Source organism: Terrapene carolina, unplaced genomic scaffold (genome assembly GCF_002925995.2).
Source record: "Terrapene carolina triunguis isolate 2854851 unplaced genomic scaffold, T_m_triunguis-2.0 Scaffold35098, whole genome shotgun sequence".
Classification (NCBI taxonomy): Eukaryota; Metazoa; Chordata; order Testudines; family Emydidae; genus Terrapene; species Terrapene triunguis.
In genome coordinates this window covers 15,488,030-15,509,098 of record NW_020699449.1, presented here as the reverse complement: position 1 = coordinate 15,509,098, position 21,069 = coordinate 15,488,030, and the positions used below count along the sequence as shown (strand labels likewise).

General features: G+C 42.2%; 1 protein-coding gene across 2 annotated transcripts in view; it reads right to left on the bottom strand.

Moving 5' to 3' along the window:
* LOC113405037 (E3 ubiquitin-protein ligase RNF38) overlaps nucleotides 1-21,069 on the bottom strand; it is an 88,891-nt gene that overhangs the window by 27,120 nt on the left and 40,702 nt on the right. For both annotated transcript variants that reach the window (XM_026646496.1, XM_026646497.2), the window contains exons 2-4: nucleotides 19,165-19,358; nucleotides 14,453-14,666; nucleotides 11,093-11,260 (exon numbers count right to left, since the gene is read on the bottom strand). In XM_026646496.1, the coding sequence (XP_026502281.1) occupies nucleotides 11,093-11,260; nucleotides 14,453-14,666; nucleotides 19,165-19,271 (489 nt within the window). In that variant the 5' untranslated portion in view covers nucleotides 19,272-19,358. The remainder of the gene's footprint in view (nucleotides 1-11,092; nucleotides 11,261-14,452; nucleotides 14,667-19,164; nucleotides 19,359-21,069) is intronic.

The following is a 21,069-nucleotide window of genomic DNA, read 5'->3' as shown; positions in this document are numbered from 1 at the left end:
AAAACCCTTCTACTTTTACACACAATTTTTACTACATTTTATGAATGCTCTGGAGAGGAACTGAGGGACTGCTTGAAAGGGATGCAGTATTCATACCCCTGCACAATAGAATACAAGGCTAAAGGAGCACATATACACCCTGAACTGCCAACTACTTTTTAAAAAGGTGCCATGGTGAGGCACACAACTCCTGCAGTATGGCTCTGTGCAGGCAAGGTCATGAAGGAGAACCTAAGAATGGGGAAAACCAGGTTTTCAGTACAGCAGTGAGTAAGTGCTGTGTGAATGACAGTTCTGCCTCAATACAAATATGCGCAAAACAATCACCACTGCCTTTACTGATTAGAGGGGGACTGCTAGAAGGTGCCATGAACTTGTCCCCAATGGCTCAGTACATTGCCTCCAACACACTTCCACCTCCATAGGCCCAGGAGTGTTGTCAACATCCAACACACTGTATATATTGACAATACTGACTCTGCAGATGGTAAAGAGATGTCACTGATGAGCAAATGCCAGTACTGGAGGTGTAATCAACCTCACTCTATTACTACTACTAATTATTTGTATTACTATAGTGCTCGGAAGGCCTCGTCAATGACCAGGACCCCCTTGTGTTTGTACAGCACCTAACACAGAAGTCCCTGCCCCAAGGAGTTTACAATCTATGTATAAAACAAGAAACAGATGGCTAGGGACAGGGGAGTACAAGTGAACATGAGGCAATAGCGGTCAGCATGATGGGCAGTGGTCTTTGTACTCTAGCAGCCTAACCATTGTCAAGTTTTGTGTAGGCATCACTGAGGTCACGACCCCCAAAAATCAATGTTTACTAGAGGCTGATATACTACATAAGATTAATTGGATCTGAATTTTGATTTCCCCTGAAATGCACTATTAACTGTCCTTGACCATTCACCATCATCTACTGCAATGCAATTTAAGTGGCAGCCCACAGTCTTATCTTGTGGTGACAAGTTATTGTAGTGCAAATGAAATTTTATTGTGTACCATAAACTGAGGATTGGTTCTCTGAATTAACTGAAGATTAATTTATATACTAGAACATTAAGTACTATGGTACAACAATTTGGTGGAGATTCTTGAAGCATATTAAAACAGACTTCAATGATGACGTATTTAAATAAATATTAGATAGCTTTTTGAAAAGCTTGCAATAGCTCAAACAGAAGTTACAGCCTTGATGCAGGAATTACTGGGTAAAGTTCTATGGCCTAGTCTAACCTCCTGTGTAACAAATCATCATAATGGTCCTTTCCGGCCTTAAAACCTATGAATATTGATCTAGTCCACACAACCACTATTATTCAATATTGAGAACAAAATCTTTATTGCTTACCTCACAATACACTGAGAAAACATGTCAATTCAAGACTAATTTTATTTCATTCTGTGTTTTTATTATAGTTACGTATAAAGCTGGAGCGTGTAGTGATCACTACAGGTAAAGATGCCTGGCCATTTCCATTCTAATAGACCTTTTCCAGTTGCTTATATCTAGGGCCAATGTTTTCTGGCAATGAGAAAACAGTAATTTTGGATTTTCAAAGCTGTTTAGTTCAGAAATTTCAGATATGCATTATATTAATACAAAAATATTGTATTGTAATACTGAGGGCTAGAGCCAGCTCCACAGGGAAGGTGGGGGACAGATATGGGGCACTGAGGGCTAGTGTCAGCTGTGTACTGGGAGGAAGGCAGCAGGAGAGGAGCAGGGGAGAGGCATTGTGGATACTGCAGAGAGCAGGTGCGAGTGCTGTCTGCTCTGCAGCATGGCCAGGGAGCCCTGCATTCTGCTCCTGTGCCCTGCCCACCATGGGGAAGCTCCGTGGCAGTTTTGCTGAGCCCAGGCTTGTGTGAGGAGGGGAGAAGTTGGCAATGAGTCTCAGCAGCAGCCAGCCCCCAGCCTCTGCCCTGCACTCTGTGGAGTCAGGTGTCTCAGGGGCCGACGCCAGGGTTGCCAGATTTATACTGCATTAATAGCCCAAAGTCACTTTAAAAACTAGCCCCAAAACATCCCAATCTATTTATTGAAACAAAATGGGGAGAGTGCTGGAGGGTGTGTGTGTGTGTGTGTGTACTAGGAGGGGTATGTTGGCTGGTCTGGAGGGGGTACCTGCGGGCTCACACTCAAGGTGGGGGGCAGTGTTGTGCTCCTTGTCACAGTGGTAGGGCGGCTGGCGCAGGCCCAGGATGCAGTGCCAGCACGTCAGGACTCTCCCTCTCCCCAGGGTAGGGAGCCAAGGCCTGGCCCCGTCAATCCTGCTGGGCAGAAATCGGGGAGGGGGTGAGAAGAGGGCTGACCCTGCATGCCCCATCCATGCATCGCCTCTGCCATGCGGATGGGTGTTTCCAGGCAGAAATATGGGCAGAGGGGTGTCTGTGTCTGTGTGTGTGTGTCTGTGTCTGTGTGTCTGTGTGTGTGTGTGTGTAACCCTGCATGCCCAGCTCACCCTCTGATCTGACCCCCTGTATAACACAGGACAGAACTTCCCTGAATTACTTCCTATTTGAATTACAGCAGATCTTTTAGAAAACCATCCAATCTTGATTTAAAAACTGCCAGTGATGGAGATTCCACCACAACCCTTGGTAAGTTGTTCTGACGGTTAATTACTTTCACTGTTAAAGATGAGAAAGTTACTTAGCTTGTGCAGTAATAGAGGTACTTCGAGATGTGTCCCCCTGTGGGTGCTCCACTTTAGGTGTTATTGCACCCCTCTGCTCGTAGCTGGAGATTTATGGTAGCAGTGCCCGATTGGGCCGCACATGCGCAGTCCCCGTCTCGCACCATTTCAGGCGGTTAACTGGTGCTGTGCGACCAACCCCCACCCCACCATTCCTTCTCTACTGCAGAGTCTGTATTTGTTAGAATTCCGAAGCAGAGGGGAGGAGGGAGGGTAGTGGAGCACTCACAGGGACACACATCTCGAAGAACCTCTGTTAGTGCACAAGGTGAGTAACTTTCTTCTTCTTCTTCTTCTTCAAGTGGTGTCCCTGTGGATGCTCTACTTTAAATGACTTCAGAGCAGTGCCTCCGGAGTTGAAGTCATAGTAGATGAAAGCAGAGAGTGACCAAACAGGGTATCGGAAGATGCGTGTTGTTGCAACACATAGTGTTGTATAAAAGTGTGCGGTGAGGTCCAGGTTGCGGTCCTACAGATTTCTGCAATAGGGATGTTATTGAGAAATGCTATGGAGGTTGAGAGACTCCTAGTAGAGTGTGTATGGAGCCCCGTGGGGGATTGTTGTTCATACTAGAGATAACAGTTTGATAAAGTCTGATATCCATTTGGATAGGCATTGTTTGGAAATGGTGTGCCCCTTGGATTGTTCGGTGAATAATTTTGGAGACTTACAAAAAGATTTTGTTCTATCGATATAAAAGGCAAGAACCCTGCAGACGTCCAAGGAGCGTAGTCTGGATTGTCTATTGTCTGTATGTGGTTTCGGAAAAAATGTAGATAGGTTGGATAAGGTGAAATGATGAAGCCACCTTAGGCAAAAACTTAGGATGGGGTCTGAGATACTTTATCTTTAAAAAAGATCGTATAGGGTGGGTCCGTCATGAGAGCAGCTAGTTCTCCCACCCATCTGGCAGATGTAATGGCTACTAGAAATGCAACCTTCATAGAGAGGTGTAGTAAGGAGCTTATAGCTATGGGCTTGAAAGGGGGCCCGGTGAGGGCGTGAAAGACTAGGATGCGGTCCCATGGTGGGGCAGGTTTTCTCACTTCTGGATAGGAGTTGGAGAGACCCTTTAGGAAGCGTGAAAATTGAGAATCCATCAGCTTTATGATAAAATGTCGTGATGGCCGACAGGTGTACATGGATGGAACTCATGAAAAGTCCCGTTTAAGTTCCAGGAGAGAGTCTAAAATAAGAGTTAAGGAGGCTGACACAGGTGCAGTCTGTTTGCGTTGGCACCTTGATTCAAATAGTTTCCACTTATGTCTGTAGGTGTGTCGGGCAGTTACCCTACAGCTGTTTAATAATATGTTCTGAATTTCTGCGGAACATGTCATTTCAGATCCCAAGAGCCATGTAGTAACCAGGCTTTGAGATGGAGTTTTTGGGGATCCAGATGGACGATGTGACCTGCATCCTGCGATAGAAGCCAAGGCAGAAGTGGGAGCCTGTGTGTAGAGAAGGTAAGGATACCACGTTTGTCACGTCCATGTGGGGGCTATTAGGATCACTCTGGATCCGTCTTGTTTCCATCTTGTGGAGTACATGGGCTAGAAGGGGATTGGGGAGGAAGGAGTACAGGAGGGGGGTGTTCCACTTGATGAGGAAGGTATCGCCCAAGTCCTGCTCTGGAGCAGAACTGGGGGCATTTGGAGTTGTGTGTGGTTGTGAAGAAGTCTATTGTTGGGAACCCCCACATCTGAAAAATATCTCGGATGACTCAGGTGTTCAGCTCCCATTCATGGTCTTGATAAAACTTCCTGCTCAGGGCACCTGCCATGTTGTTCAGGCAGCCAGGTAGGTATGAAGCTACAACACGGACGTTGTGTTTGATGCACTATTGCCAAAGATGCATGGCTTCCACACATAGGAGTGCAACCGCACTCCCCCTTGCCTGTTTATGTAGAACATAATGGCTACATTGTCCATGAGGATCTGTACCATTTTGTTTTGGATTAGTGGTAGGAAATGAGAACAGACATTCTGAATCACTCGTAGTTCCAGCAGGTTGATATGAAGCTGGGACTCTGCTGGAGACCAGTGGACCTGTATAGAATATGTCTGTAGATGTGCCCCCCCAGCCTAGGAGGGATGTGTCCGTGGTGATGGTGAGCGCTGGTGGATTCTGCAGAAACGGCACACCCCTGCAGACGAGTCCACCACTGCAGGGAGTCCTTTATTGGGCATGGTGAGGAATTTGTTTATGCTGTGCCTGTGGGGTGCATAATTTGTCCTTAACCAGGCTTGAAGGCACCGCATGTGTAGGTAGCCTTGCATGTTGGACGACGGATGTCGTGGCGGCCATGTGGCCTAGGAGTTGTAGGCAAGTTCTGGCAGACACCTGAGGGCTGTTCCGCGCTGTTGAGATTAAGGTGGTTAGAGTCAGAAAGTGTTTTGTTGGAAGGGAGAGGCAGTTGCTTCGAGGGAGTTGAGATCTGCTCTAATGAATTCCAGGCGTTGGACAGGTGTTAGAGTGGACTTTTGCAAGTTTATTTGAAGTCGTAAGGAGGTGAAGAGATTTATTGTATGTTGGGTGGAATCTATGGCTGTCTGCAGTGTTGGTGCTTTCAGCAGGCAGTCGTCCAAGTACAGGAATATTATTCCCTCTCGGCATAGGTAGGCCACTACTACAGCGGGTACTTTGGAAAATATCCACAGTGCAGTGGAAAGGCCGAAAGGGTAGAACTGAAAGTGTTCTTGTGCTACTGTAAACTGCAGAAATTTCCCATGTGAGGGATGGATAGATACATAAAAATATGTGTCCTGAAGGACGAGGGCTGAAAACCAGTCCCCGCTCTCGAATCCTGGGAATCTGTGTTTTTACAAATTGTTGAGTCGCCGTAGATTGAGAATAGGTCTCCAACCTGTTTTTTTTCCTGCGTGAAAAAGTAATGGGACTACTGTACTCGGTCGGTTCGGGTTCTACTGCTCCCAGGGATAGGAGATGGTTCACCTCTTCCCACAGTACATGTTCGTGAGAGGGGTCCCTGAAGAGGGACGGGGAAGGGGGGGATGGAGTAACTGGTTTTGATGATTTCTAATACCCATCTGTCTCTGGTGATGGACTGCCAGACGGGGTAGAATGGAAGTAGGCGATCTCCAAAAATTTTGCCAGCGGTAGATCGTGCCAGCATTGAGAGAGATGGGATTCTCGAGCCCTCGACCAAGGCTTCAAATCTGTTGTCTAGAGGTTGATGGCTGAGAGGTAGTAGTCGACGAAGCTAACTGCCTTCTCCTCTAAGTTTTCTGTTTCCGCCCCTGTTGGTCGTAATATCTATTTCGTTGGGTATATGGAAGCATTGAGGAGTTTGGTAATTGGTCTGCCGTCTCTTGTTCCTAGGTGTGTGGATGCCCAGAGACCACAAGGTGGCCCTTGAGTCCTTCAGGATATGCAATAACTTGTCCGTTTTGTCCGCGAAGAGTTTGGAGCCTTTGAACAGTAAGTATTCTACAGTGGTCTGCACTGGCTTTGGGAAACCGGACAGATGAAATGAGGAGGCTCTCCTGTTGCGATGGATCTCACTGTGGAATCAGCGGAGTCAAGGGCAGCTTGTAGCGCTGTTCTGGTGATAAGGTGGCCCTCTGTGATGAGTGCTTTGTACTGATCCTTTTTGTCTTCTGGAATAAAGTTTATAAATTCTGAGAGACATGCGTAATTATTGTGATCATACTTTGCCAGTAGGGCCTCATAGTTGGCAATTCTCAATTGTAAGGTCGCAGCCGAGTATGCTTTGCGGCCGAACAGGTCGAGCTGTTTCCAGTCTTAACAAGACTATAGAAACACCCCATATGATAGCTTACCCTGTTCGTTCACCGCATCGATAACCAACGAATTTGGCGTTGGATGTGAGGAAAGGAATTCAGTGCCGTTGGCCGGCACGTAATACTTCTTATCAGACCTTTTACAGGCAAGTGCAATCGTTGCTGGGGTTTGCCAAGGCGATTTCACAGGGTCCATAATCGCAACATTCATGGGAAAGGCGATTTTGGATGAAGTGGACGTGTGTAGTATGTCCACTAGCTTATGGTGAGATTCCTGGACCTCTTCCAGAGAGATGTCTAGCGAACTGGCCACTGTCTTGTAGAAATCCTGAAGTTGTCTGCTGTGGTGGGAGGTGGAGGCATAATTGTGCCATCCGGTGAGAAAGATGAAACCTGAATGTCAGCCTGGTCGTTTGGGTCCGAGAATTCCTCCTGTTCTTCGGTCCCTTGTTGGGAAACAGCAGAAGGTGCCGTTGATGGCAATATTGGTGGTTGAGGTGCACCAGTTGCGAGCAGAGTGGTGGGTATTCCCTGTTGTTGCTATTGTGGATATGGAGCCCATGGCTGCCAGAATGGCCACTGCGGTTGAAAGGGCACTGTGGGCATCCAGGGTTGGCCGTACCAGGGTTGGTTTGTAAAATCTACAGGGAATCCCATGCTTGGTGGGGCTTGTGTGGGAGGAGTAGCCACAGGAGAGGATACTTGCCACAGCATTCCTATATCCTTCTCTCCCTTGTCCTCCCCACTAGAGAATTGTGGTGAAAGCTGTGGAGAGCTGGGTTGGCTAAGTACCGCATGTACCATGGTACCGTTAGTGCCGAGGAGAGGAGACTGCAGTACCGAGACAGATAAGTCTATGTGACACAGGAACTGCTGTCATGTGCCCGGTCTCAGTATCGGTGGGATGGTGGAGCTCGGTACCGTGTGCTGGAGTGTGTTTATCGGCGCAGGTGTGTGGCTGGCATGCATAGTGCCAGCAGTAGGTGGCAGCATTAGCGCTGGAATGCTCAGTACCAATGGTTTGCTTGCTGGTGCTGTGGCATGGGGTTTCACTTTCCCCTTAACGCCTGTGGCGGAGCTCAACTGCGTAGGAGCTCTGGGTTTCTTAGTACCGTCAGTACCTGGTCTGTCGGCCGTTGATATGATACTCTTACCTGAGATTCCCCTGTTTATACATGCAAGGATCACATAAGCCCCTTTGGCCATTGCATTGCACTTAAACTCATGTTCAGCAGATTATCCACCGTGACCCCCCAAGTCTTTGTCAGAGTCACCTGCTTCCCAGGATAAAATCTTCAGCCCTGTAGTAAGTATAGGCCTGAATTCTTTGTTCCTTGATGTATACATTTAATTTGGCCATATGAAAAGGCACATTGTTTGCTTGCGCCTAGCTTACCGAGCGATCCAGATCGCTTTGTATCAGTGACCTGTCCTCTTCATTATTTACCACTTTAAACTTTCAATAATGATTTTATGTTTTCTTCTAGGTCATTGATAAAAGTATTAAATAGTGTAGGGCGATGAACCGATTCCTGCAGGTCCTCACTAGAAACATCACACGCTCTCTAGGATTCCCTGTTTGCACTGCATTTTGAGATCTTTCAGTTAGCCCGTTTTTAATCCATTTAATGTGTGCTATGTTAACTTTGCATCATTTTCTTTTCTTCTTCTTTTTTTTTTTAATCAAAATGCCACGTGGTGCCAAGTCAAATGCCTTGCATAAGCTGTCAAGCTTTCATTTTACAGGCTGAAAATTTTCCAGATCTCATCTTTGCCCAAAGGTGATTTTTAAAAAAAATGTATGCAAACATGGTTCTGTCATTTCTTAGATGAAGGCAATGAAAAGCCAACTTAACACTAAAAAACAAAAAAAAACCAACAACCTTTTTTGGGAACAGTTCTAATATCTATAAGTGGACCTAGAAAGCTGAAATTTGAGACAGACAACACATTTTGATGATCAGGTGAAAAATCAGTTTTGATTGGTCACAGATATATGCACTGAGCAAGAGAGGTCTTGTGGAAATAATATCATGCTATCATGTGATTAAAAATTACTGTAATGTATGAGCACAAGAGGGCAGGGCTGAAGATGGGCAGACTATTTCCTCACATTCATTTTTCCCTGCAAATGTAACATTCTTTTAATATAGTGATTTCACTGAACTGAATATACACGATGAAATTGATGTGTTATCTCCTTCCATGAGCAGATTAAACTGTATTTTATGACTGTTTTATGGGCCAACTTGTTATGTTTTGAATATAAAATAGTATTGTAACAAAATGTCATGGATAAGGCAGAAATCAGTTTAAGTGAAGATGGTTCCAAACCCATATAATTATCTTCCACCCATGTGTGCACTGGAACTATAGAGCTGCTTCCCCAATCAGATTACACCACTCTGAGCATTTTTCAATGAAAGATTTTCTTCTCTGTGCTCTCCCAGCTCAGTTTTTGAAACATTCTGGAGGGTTCCTTTAAAACTAATTCCTCTGCAGTTTTAATTGTAGTAGTTGCTTTCGAACTGGACTTTCCCCCCTTTGTCCTCTGCTGTTTCACAGATTTTACGAGACTGCATAAAGCCAGAAATGCTTCATTAGGAGGGTAGATAGGTGGGTGCACCTCCAATCAGTTCTTCGGGTTGCTCTGCACAGATACTCCTTTTCCAATTTCATCTGTTGCTCCTTAGCACTTTCGGGGCCATGTGAGACTGTCCCTTTCGCAGGAGTTCACTGTTCAAACCACTGTTTCATTGTCACAGTCACGCACTTCTGTGAGCTAGATGTGGCTCCACTGAAGGGTACTGAGCATTAAAGATCCACAGCTCTTAAAACTGTGACAATCTATATAGACAGGAGAGTTCTTCCTCTCTGCTTCCCTGGCACTCTGACCATGTAACATCACTTCAATTTTGACAGCTCCCTCTCCCTGCACAGGATTGAGGTGCTGCAGCAAAGAAACAACTATGAAGAGGAAGTGCTACCAACAGGCATCTTAGACTGCAGGATGCCAGAAAGCTGAAGAAGATATCCAACGGGGAGTGAATGGGGTCTGGACAAAGTGAATTAAAACTGCTGTCCCTGGTCCATCAACTTAGATGCATCAGCAGCTTCTGATATAGATTGCTCTGGCAGTGTAAAGGGTCTTGAAATAGCTGTGAATGTAATTACAATGCAGAGTATCTTTAGTGTAAATGAGAATCAAGCCCATAATTTTTTACAAGTTATATGAGCAATTTTCACTGCTCAAAAAGCCCCTGAAGTAAACAGGAGCGGGAAAGGGAATGAATCTTCTGCTTGAAAAAGAAGGAAAAAAAAAAGTTATGCTGGTGTGAATTGGGGCGGTCAACGTTCATTTGTTAACAAAATGTTGCAAAATGGACTGATATGCTTCTGCATATACACTTCATATAAATATTACATATTAAAAGGTTTATTTATGCATTGTTAAAGTTGAGAAATTAACTCTGAAGTCAGAAAAGTGCTTTACTCAGGAAATTAAGGTTCTTAACACAATGTTAGTTCACACCTAAACCACGACGTTAAGTCACCCTATTTTCATAACTTCTAGAACTGCAAAACAAAGCCAAGTTAACTATATAGAAAAAAAAATTGAATCAGTACAGAAGTGGGGGCTGGAGAACCGCTCAGTAGTGTGACTGGTACAGAAGAATTGGTACTGAGAGAAATGCAGCCCTGCACACACAGATTTTTTCCAGTCTATAAGTTCCAAATGATTACTGGGGTGTAGACACAACATGTGTTACTTTCCATTATCGCCTTATTTAAAACACACATGAAAAGGCAGTTTTCTGGATTTCTGGATTGTGTGAGCTCCTCAGGGAGTGGCTTAATTTGTTACTTGTACAATACTGAGTGCACTGTCAGCACTTCCATAATGATAATTCTCTCTCTGACAGCAAGGTGGTATGCATGTAATGTAGCTGGATGGTATTATCCCCATCTAGTATCTGGACGAACTCTTTGTACCATTTCAGGTCTGAGACAGGAAAGAGTTAGCTCGGCAAGTCAGTTATTCTGCTCCCAGCAATGTGGGAGAAACACGGTTATTAGATAAACAAGGATGATTTGACAGTTTCTGTGTTAATGTGTTTCCAAATAGTTGTGCTATCTTTTGGCCTGTGTTAGTCTTTTTTTTAAAATCTTGCTAGTATTTACACAAATTATTGATTTTAGAGATGTAGCTGGAAGGGCTGATTTTATATATGCGCGCACACCCTCTGAGGGGAAGGGGTCTCTTACACCTAGTCAATTATTTTAGTGGGCTTCCTACTATTTGATTAACTTTAAAAACCCTTTCCTCCAAATTTCTGAACTTGTTTTGTGAAGCTATGGATGTGTGTCCAGAGACTGGAGCCTAAGCTAGTTCTGACTTTAGTTAAAACATGTTAAGAAAATACTACACCACTATGGAAAAAAAGTACATAAACATAAAACACGCAACCCTGCATCAAGCTAAAAGGTCACCCACACTTTGCCCCAGTGAAGAATGGATTTCTCTGATGCAAACAGCAAAACCACATTAGCTGTGAAGCTCCAGGCTGCCCACCCCACACACTGGAGATGAAAGCCTGTGTCATTAGATAAACCTACTTACTGGAGGAGGCACACTGCAGACGGGAAGGTGCTGTCCACTGAAAACCACAGAACATCCTGGGACCTGCTGTGTGTTACAAGCTGGTATGTGCTGGCCTGTGCAGAGCGGAATCCCATGTGGTGCCACCGTTGTTACTGTGTATGAGACAGGGACTGTGCCCTGGTGGATCTGCATTGAAACAAACAATTTTCAGTAATTTTGTTAATTTACACAATTCAGAGGGTTCTGAACAGTTATGGTTTGACATTTAAAAATAGCAAACTTTCACCTAAATACCAGAAAAATCACATTTTACACTGACAGTATAAAAAAGTTACAAACCTGTAATTCCTGTTCTTAAAAAATATCCTCCTCAATAGATTACTGCTCTTACATCAGTGCTTCCTGAACAACGCCAGGGAGGGAACTCTCAACTCAAAACATTAAATCCTCCAAGACAAAAACAGTACATCTCAGATTCTGTAGGGCCCCCCTCATGTGTTCAGATTAGTTCCTTTCAAAAAGGAGGTAGTAACTCCCACATAAAAGCCAATTAAAATCAGAAGGAAAAATGTACAAGTAGCTAAACAGTCTTCCAAACTCTGATGGGAAGAGAGGCTAAATGATTTTCCACAGAGATATCGAAGAAAAAAATTCAGATAATTTTTTTCTCCCAAGATAACCATCTTTGCATATTCCCACTCTAAGGTGAAAGCTCAAGAGATGTCTCTAAAATAAACTTAACAGAACAGTGGATAAAACCAAAGGCTAATTTAAAAGCTAGGAAGGGAAAGGTTACATGCCTCAAAGCACCACAATTACAGGTAACAGCCACTAAGGACCCACACTCCTGGTCTGAAAATGCCCAGGGCTGGGAATTAGCAACATCTACTAGAACTCAACATTCAAACCCGAGGGACTAAAAGACAGAGGGCCCCAAACACTGCTTGGTTTCTTATACTATATCAGAAATCTCCAGTAAAGACTCCAAAGAATTAGAGACAAGGAGTGTGGATCCATAAAAGGCAATTATCTAGAGAAACCCTTCTTCCTTCATGAATTGCTTGCCTAGATCCCACTCTTGGGGAATTAACAAGCAGGAACAAACAAACAAGCAGGAAATAAATACAAATTAGGGCTGTCAAATTATTTTAAAAATGGATTGCGATTAATTGCAAAATTAAAAAAATAATCGCAATTAATCCCAGTTTTAATTGCAATGTTAAACAAGAATAGAATACCATTTAAATATTTTTGGATGTTTTCTACATTTTCCAAATATATTGATTTCAATCAACACAGAATACAAAGTGTACAGTGCTCACTTCATATTTTTTATTACAAATCGTTGCACTGTAAAAAAGAAACAAAGAAATAGTATTTTTCAATTCATCTCATACAAGTTAGTGCAATCTCTATTGTGAAAGTGCAATTTACAAATGTAGATTTTTTTTTTATATAACTGAACTCAAAAATAAATCAATGTAGAACTTCAGAGCCTACAAGTCCACTCAGTCCTATTTCTTGTTCAGCTAATCGCTAAGACAAACAAGTGTGTTTACATTTAGGGGAGATACTGCTGCCTACTTCTTATTTACGTCACTTGAAAGCGAGAACAGGAGTTCACATGGCACTGTTATAGCCAGCATTGCAAGGTATTTACATGCCAGATATGCTAAACATTTGTATGCCCTTTCATGCTTCGTTAGCATAATTGAAAATCAATATATTTGAAAATGTAGAAAAACCAACCAAAAATATGTATAATAAATTTAAATGGGTATTCTATTATTGTTTAACAGTGCAATTAAAGATGCGATTAATTTTTTTAATCGAGTTAATTTGTTTTGAGTTAATTGCTTGAGTTAACCACTATTAATTGACAGCCCTAATATAAATGAAAGACAACTGCTCTCCTGATCTGCTACAGAACCAAACAAGTATTACTATACAGATGACAGTCTTGCATACCTCTACAATGAAAACATTATGGGGAGATAGTCCAAGTGGCCTTTGACTTAGCTCGGGCACCACGGCAGACCTTTTGTAGCAGGGTTAGCAGAGGTTCCTAGGCAATGACTGCTAGGCACTGATGGCCGTGCCAGATGTGAGTCAGGAGAGGACTACTTCTCTCATGGAGCAGACCAACCATGGCATCCAGGAGGAAGTGATCCCTTCCCTGAAGTAGGGTCAGTGTCAAGGACCAGCCCGAAGGACCCACCAGTAACCATGGCGACTAGACCTTGGCAACACTGACACACTGGTTATAGAAGATGCCGAGAGGGCACAGAAGCAGTGCTGTGGGACCTGTTTTCCCCCAGACATGCCCTGATGTAATCTCATCATCCGGAGTGGGAGGACAAATGTGGTGTTCATTTTGAGGTGCTCCAGCAAGTTGATCACTTATCAGACATAAGGGAAAATTCGGAGAAGGCCAGAAGGACTGTTAGCTTAAACTTGTACACCCGAAGTTCACAGGTGCACAATGTAGATGTCTGCTTACTGAGGAGAACTTTGCACAGTGATCCCTTATCTGCACTGACCACATTAGTTTACAGGCAGGGTTTTAACGTGTTAATTTTAAGGTAAAGCTCTAAACAGTTTGTGACCTGGCTACCTGACAGGCAAACTCCCTCCCCATGTGATGCTATGTAGTTGCAGTCAACAAATGCGCTTGGGCTATAGGCCCTCTGATGTGAATAGGGTGGGGCTAGGCTAGTGGGACATCTTCTCCAAAGGGTCCTTGATTCTGGAAACTGCTCCACCTCTTGGTGTCTCAATCCAAAACTTCACTTTTAGGATATGCTGCCAAGATTAACTTCTTTCTGGGGCATTTGGGGAGGGAGTGGGCTGAGAGTCAGAGTAACAGATTTGGGGCTGAAAACAGGAGTTTATTAGATTCTATCCACATGAAGGCAGTCAATTATATGCATTGTGAATTCTATTTTTATATTGTCTACTTTAATCCTGTAAAAGCACCTAGAGCTAAAGATATGTATTTTATTTCAGCGTTTATGAATGCCTACTTAATAACTACACCACATCCCCCCTCAAACTAAATTCACTTCAGAAGCAGAAAAATTATGTTTCAAAAGTGTGATCTGAAGGCCTTTGGAACTGTGCTGATGGCTGCCCTGGCCAAATCGGTAACTTTCACTCTCTGTTAGGCTTTATTTGTTTTTTTTTTATAACCAATATTTTATGATATTTTCACTGCTGTATGTTACTAGTGCACCATGATGACCCTTGAAAGAAACTGCCACGACAGACTGCCAGCAGTAGTTACCACAGTGTTCTATTTTCAATGCCAACTACTCGGAGTTTTTGAAAGTTTTAGAGAAATGCAGTGTCCTTAGCACATTCAGCCCAACATTCTCATACCTGTTCATGAATGTCGACCATCACTGCATTCTGCTGTGGCGGATGAGCGGCTGGGTGCAACATACGGGGGGATACATTCGGTGGGTGGAAGGCTCGGGGCTCTTCTATTGCTTGTTGCTGTCCATAGGAGAGATGGTGATAGTTTTCGTCTTGACTAATGGAATTGTGTCGAGACAGCCGATCCCTTCTCGCTCTCTGGCGTCTAACAGGAGGACTGGGAACACATTAAAAGGGAAGACGTCACACAAATTGCCACAGGCCTCTTTCTTAAACAATATCATACATAATCCAATACTGAGGACAAGTCTATACTAGACAGTTCCATCAACATTGTTATGTCGGCTAGGGATGTAATTTTGTTTTTTAAACAGACAGTGGTATACTGATAAGAGCCTCAGTATAGATGCAATTATTTCAGGATACAGTGATTATACCAAAATATGCCAATCAGGAGAACCAGCATAAGCTAAATTAATATAAGCACTTTTATACAGATATTGTAATCACAAGATACATTAAAAGAACATGAAGGTTGCCAAGTCAAGCACTCAAAAGTTAGAAAATGCCAGTATTAAGGTTGCTTGTGCAATCTTGTACGTATGCATGAGAATACAGTCTACAAGGATATGATCACACACTTTTTTTCCCAAAGGACCGTGTGACTCATTCAGCACACAGAATGGATGTTGCTCACTAAATGAGCAGCTATTCAATATTTTGTTTTCTCCTCATTATTCAGTGTGTGGCCTCAGGCCTTATTTAGTGCACACTATTCATACCCTGCTCTGAAGATAGAATTATTAATTTCTTCATGGGCTTTTTCTCTGGCACTTAATGTAGTAGCTGAATGCTTCACAAACTTTCGTTTATTTTCACACCACCCTTGTGAGCTAAGGTGGAGGTATTATCCCCATTTTACAGAGGGGAACTGTGACAGAGATTAATATAAAAAGTATCCACTCATTTTGGATGCCCAATTTGAGACACCTAAAACCGGATTACGGAGCATAACATAGCTCTTTCGGTGATCAAAGTACAGCTCCTATTGACTTTATTTGCAACTGAGAGTGCTCAGGCCTTCTGCTAATCAGGTGCCAGGGTCTGAAGTCAGCACTCAGAAAATGAGCAATTAATGACTACCTGTAAGAAGTTTAGTTTAAGTGACTTGCCTGGTCTCTGGAGCACGCCCATTGCAGACGAAATCTTTGGGGAATAGCTGCGCGCTAGCAAGTCTCTACAGAGCATACGCAAACTGCAATTTTTCCAAGTCTTATAATTTGGCCAAATTTGGGCAGATTATCACAAGAACAGGAAAAGGCAAATTTGACATAGGCCACCCTCTGGCCAAATTTCAAGTCTCTGCTGCAAAGCATGGGGGCACTTTTTCCTCAAAGAAAAAGACACCAGAATGTTTTAACATGGGCAAAACAACATTTTTTCCTCTCACCTCATTCTCAAAAAAAGCTGAAACTGTTTTGGTTGAAATTCCCCCCACCTCAAAAAATCATCCTGAGCTAAACGCACCCAGGATAGAAAATTTCAGCTCAAATCATTAAAGTTTAGCAAAGTTATAAGCAATTGAAAACAGTGTCTCATAATGGGAACTGTCAGGCAATCTTAACAACAAGTGTTGTTACCAACCCCGCTTATAATTACTTGTGTTATATTATAGGAGAGCTTTGCTGATTTAAGCCTTATAAGCAGGTACATGTTTCCCTTGTATTCCTCCATTTTAGGAATCTATTATAGTGTTTGATAATTTTTGCATAACTACTAATAAAGTTATGCTGACATAACTATTATTGGTGTCATCCGAAAAGATTTACCCCCAGTGCTTTCCATAATCACACAAGACAATCAAATAAAACTGCACAGATACAAATCTAGCTTTAAGGTTGTGTACATTCAGTACTATGTCACAGTCAGTTACACATAAATCAACTTGCCCAAGGTATTCAAGTATGCTTTATGTTAGTGACTGCTTTTAAATGTCTAAAAATTGCATTACTACTAAGGTCCACTTGTTCAAGGTTGTACATCATTAGAGAAGACAGACCTATATAATTTTTGTAACTTTACTACTGCAGATATTTTATTTAATAATGCAGGCAGCAAGATTTCGGTTTTAGTGAATTCAGATTTAAACTTTCTTTATAAACACCTTTACAGTAGCAGATATGAAGCTTAAATTGTCTGATTTATATCTATAATCTTCAGCTAACATCGGTGCAAAGCTGCAACGTCATATGAAGGAAGGACTTGGGAGTGGTAAAAGTCACTGACGGCGGTTTCAACATTTTGAAAAAACTAAACAAGTAGAGATGCCCTAGTTTCCCCTGCCATTTATCTTTAGACACAGTAGCTTTTTTAGCTTCAGTTCTGCCTTTACCTTTCCACAAGTAGTCCCAGTAGTCAAGCTTTACTTCTGTTAATTACCCAGAAGGAAACAAGGCATAACGAAAACAAAAACTGTCAACACTTTTTGGGCACTTTTCTATATACTGATTTATGGGCAGCACAGAACATAGTACTCTGGAAAAAACAGAACTTGATGCAAACAGACTTCTCTGAGGTGATCAGATACATGCCAGAATTGCAAAGAAATGTCCCTTTCCTTAGGTGTAACTCTGAGATAACCTCCCCATGTGTAGCTCTATCAGATGACTAACTTGGAATTATTGGAAATGCCTCATGCAAAGTAGTCACAACCTGCACTTAACATTCATATTGCAGTAGCGCTCATAGGCCTCAACCAGTTTGGGCCCCATTGTGCTGGGTAATACACAAAAATAGTAAATGACAGTCTGTCTCTAAAAACTTAAAAGACAAGGCATAACTTGTGGACCAAACAAATGAAACAAGGTTGGGGAAACGGAGCAACAAATAAATATAACCAGATGCATGCAATTCTTAGCCAGTAACAACAATCACAGCTGTCTGTAACTGGAGATTCCTGTTCACTGTATTTAGCTGTTCAACATAAGTACTCCCCCCCCCAGTAACTTTTTTAATGTTCTCAATCAGGGAGCAGAGTACCAGAACTACTGCCATGGAGCTGATGCGAAGGAACATGAGGGTAACAAGACTGAGGAGAAGGCAGAGGGAAGGTGGTGTGTTATACATCAGGGGAGTCAGGAAGAATGGGGATGGAAGCTGGAGTGTGGCAGGGAAAGGACGAAAGGGGAAAAAACAGCAGCGCCATCTTCCCAAATAGTAGAGGGCAAACCATGCAGACACTTTCCCTGCAGCTGAGAGAAGTCCACCCTTGCGTCCACTGTGTACATAAGGGTGAATGTCAAACCTAAATAATCACAAATTGGGATGACAGCTGATTTTTGAGCCTGTAGAGGGAAGAAGGCAGACTAACAAACAAAGCTTATTTTGAATCAAGATTTTCTGGGGTCTAGCTTTTTTTAAAATGCTTGGTGTTGGCAGTACTGATTTATTTGCTAGCCATTTGGTGACCAACAGCTTCAAAACAGTCTCCAGTCAGAGCATGCACAGGTTTTGTTACATGGGCAGCAGATTAATGGATATACGTAATGACAGAGACTAAACCTCATAAATCTTGAAGCAAGTTCATTAGAAGGGCAAATTAATTTCACTTTTAAACAGAATTATGTAAAAGCCTATTGAGCTTATTTTACTAGTAATCTACTTTTTATTTGTATTACGATGGTGCCTGGAAACCCCATGCAAGTTCGAGGCCCACTGTGCTAGGCACTGTACAGAGAGTTCCTGTCCTGAGGAGGTTAGTCTAAACAGACAAGACAGAGGATAAGAGGGCAAAACAGAGATTCACAGTTGAAGAGCTGACAATAAAATACAGGTCTCTTGAGTCATAGGACAATTGCCTATCCACTGGACCACGTTGCCTCTCTCCATGCAATAATCCAAGAAATCAACTCACTGACTCGCATTATTAGTTTTGACTGCTGGTTGTATGAAAACAAATATAATTTTGAAAGTTGTGACCCAAAGCTTCCAAGATTTGTGACCCTAAAGACTTCTTTAACAGTAAGTAACAATGTGCTACAGCTTCAATAAACTAACAGAATGCCAACTGACAGAGGCTTACGAACCATAGCCCCAAACTAAACTAAGATAAAAATGTAAACCCTTGCAATACGTGCACCACACATCTAAGCAATCACATGATACTACTTGCATCAACCTTGTCAGTTTTATTCATTCTCATTTGAAATTAGATTGTACGTTTATTACGAAAGGACAAAGTTGTAAGTGTCATGCACGTTTATTGCACTATAAAAATAATTAGTCTACTACTACTAGTAGTAGCCTGTCCAGAAATAGGAATCTTTAGTTTCTGGTTGATTTTCTGACACATTGTCTATGTGTACAACACACTAATGTAATGTACAGCATTAGAGCAATAAACGGATTTTAACTGAAAATGGTAAGGAGCAGCCACCCTCTCCAACTGTACATGTCCACACGAAATTATAGGAAGACAGTACACTGACCTCATGAATTACTTCCAATACCAGTTTTCAGCAGCGATAATAGCAAATGTTTATCAACAAAGCTTTCAAAATTAATATTTATCATATAGTCTTGTATAACTAGGAGTCTTCTGCTAGGAATACTTCATTTCTAATGCTAATGAATCACTGCTGCCTTGAAAAAGGTCTCGCCTGAATCAGCAGACAACCTAGCAAGAAACCACTCCACAATCTGACTAATCCATTTACCTCCTCCTGTTGCGTGCAGGTGTGTTGCATCGTTCCCCTGAGAAGTGATGTTGGTTGGGTCGAGCTGAAGGAGGCTGCCTATTTGATGTCATCTCCCATGGTCGCATTGGTGGTGATGGGGCTGGTGATGCTGCTGTATAGTCAAAGACTGAATGAGAAAGGCGTTGTCTCTTAGGACTGGGACTATCTTCACTCTATGCAAATACAAAAAATAAACGCACCTGAGTGAGTCATACCCCAGACACACTGTTCTGTATTATTACTGCAGTTTACATCTGTGGGGGGGAAAAACTGAAGTAGACTATATACATTCAAAACAAAATACCACTTGAAGTTAAATGTCTAGTTGTCACATCATGAAGGTAATGGATTCTGCAATTAGTTTATGGCTTCCCCACCCCAAGTACATTTTTATTACAGAATTCAGTGCAATATTTTAAAAATTCTAATGCTGAGGTAGAAACAAAAGTTACCAGAGATACACAGCTAAAAAAATGTTTGTTTCAAGAGACGGTTTTTTTTTTTTTTTAAATGTATGGGCTCTTCCAAAAATGTTGCTGGCTAAGCACCAATTTCATGCCAATGGGATCCGTATGTGTCAATCATTAAATAGTCTGCCAGATGGAGTTCTAGCTCAGCATGTGCACCCCAGATCCACCAGGAGGATGATCACTATACAGCTTATTAGACATCTGATTTGTATTGCAGCCAATTTTAGTTCTGCTTACTCAGCTCAGATGTGTCTCTTGTCCTTTAACTTGTTAGCGCAAGACTGGCAATTAACAAGTGTAAAAAGAATTTGACAAAAGCGTCAGCTAAGTCAATGCAATTTTTACTTTAAAAAATTATCTGGTTGGATACCTTTTTCCTGATCTGACCACCTAGTTTGCTGACACAAAGAATTCTAATTGACTACAGGAGGCCAAATTGCTCCAATACCACCTGTGTTGACAACATCTCAAATTTTATTACCTGACAGAATAGATACCTTCTGTGGAAAGGCAACTGATGCCGAGAAAATTCAGCTTCTCTGCTATGGCCTTGTCTGTCTCCATTTCTTTTTTTACTCTCTGATAGTCCAGTTGACCTACTCATTCTTTTGCAAGCTTTCTGCTTCACACATTTAAAAAATGCACTGTTTCTCTCTGTGGCTATTTACTCTTCAAAAATCCCTGTCTTCATAAAATAGACATATGTATATATTTCATCTGCCATAGTTTGTGTTATTTTTATTAGTTTCACTAATGTTGCATTTACATTTTCAGAAGAATACTGGTTTGGCTTGAATACTCTCTTCATCTCTGACAATTAACCACATCTCTTTTACCTTCCTGTTTCCTTTTCAGTTTAGGGATATGCACAGTCTTCATATCTATTGTAGGCTAAGGATTTTACTTTCCTAAGTTTTTACTTCAGGGCCTTTTTTTTTTTCTCCCCTGCCCCCCCCCCCCCCCCCCAATCTCCCTTTCTAAAGTTAAGTGCATAGTGACAGGTTTATTTTTTATATGAAATTCCTCCCTGAGGATGCAGTACTTAAATTATAATCACTAATAGCTGTAAGGCTACAATTACTTTTTTAACCAATTCCTGTATCTCAGTTAGGAGTAAAAAAAAAAAAACAACCTTTCCTCTTGTGTGCTTTAGGACTAGGTATTCCAAGAAGTACTCTAGTAAGTCAAGCAACCATTTCCCTAAACCTTGCCCTGTTGTGATGTTTGGATGCTGGTAATTGACATTTCCCATTATCATTTCACAGATTTAGTTGCTTCTTTGATCTCCCTCAACACTGTACATTCAAAACCTATTCCAGATCAGACCACCAACTGCCTAACTTTACTAGTGGTAAGGAAGGAGAAAAGGGTGCAGCATAAAAGCATAGCAAGCAGTACCTGAGCAGTAACTTTG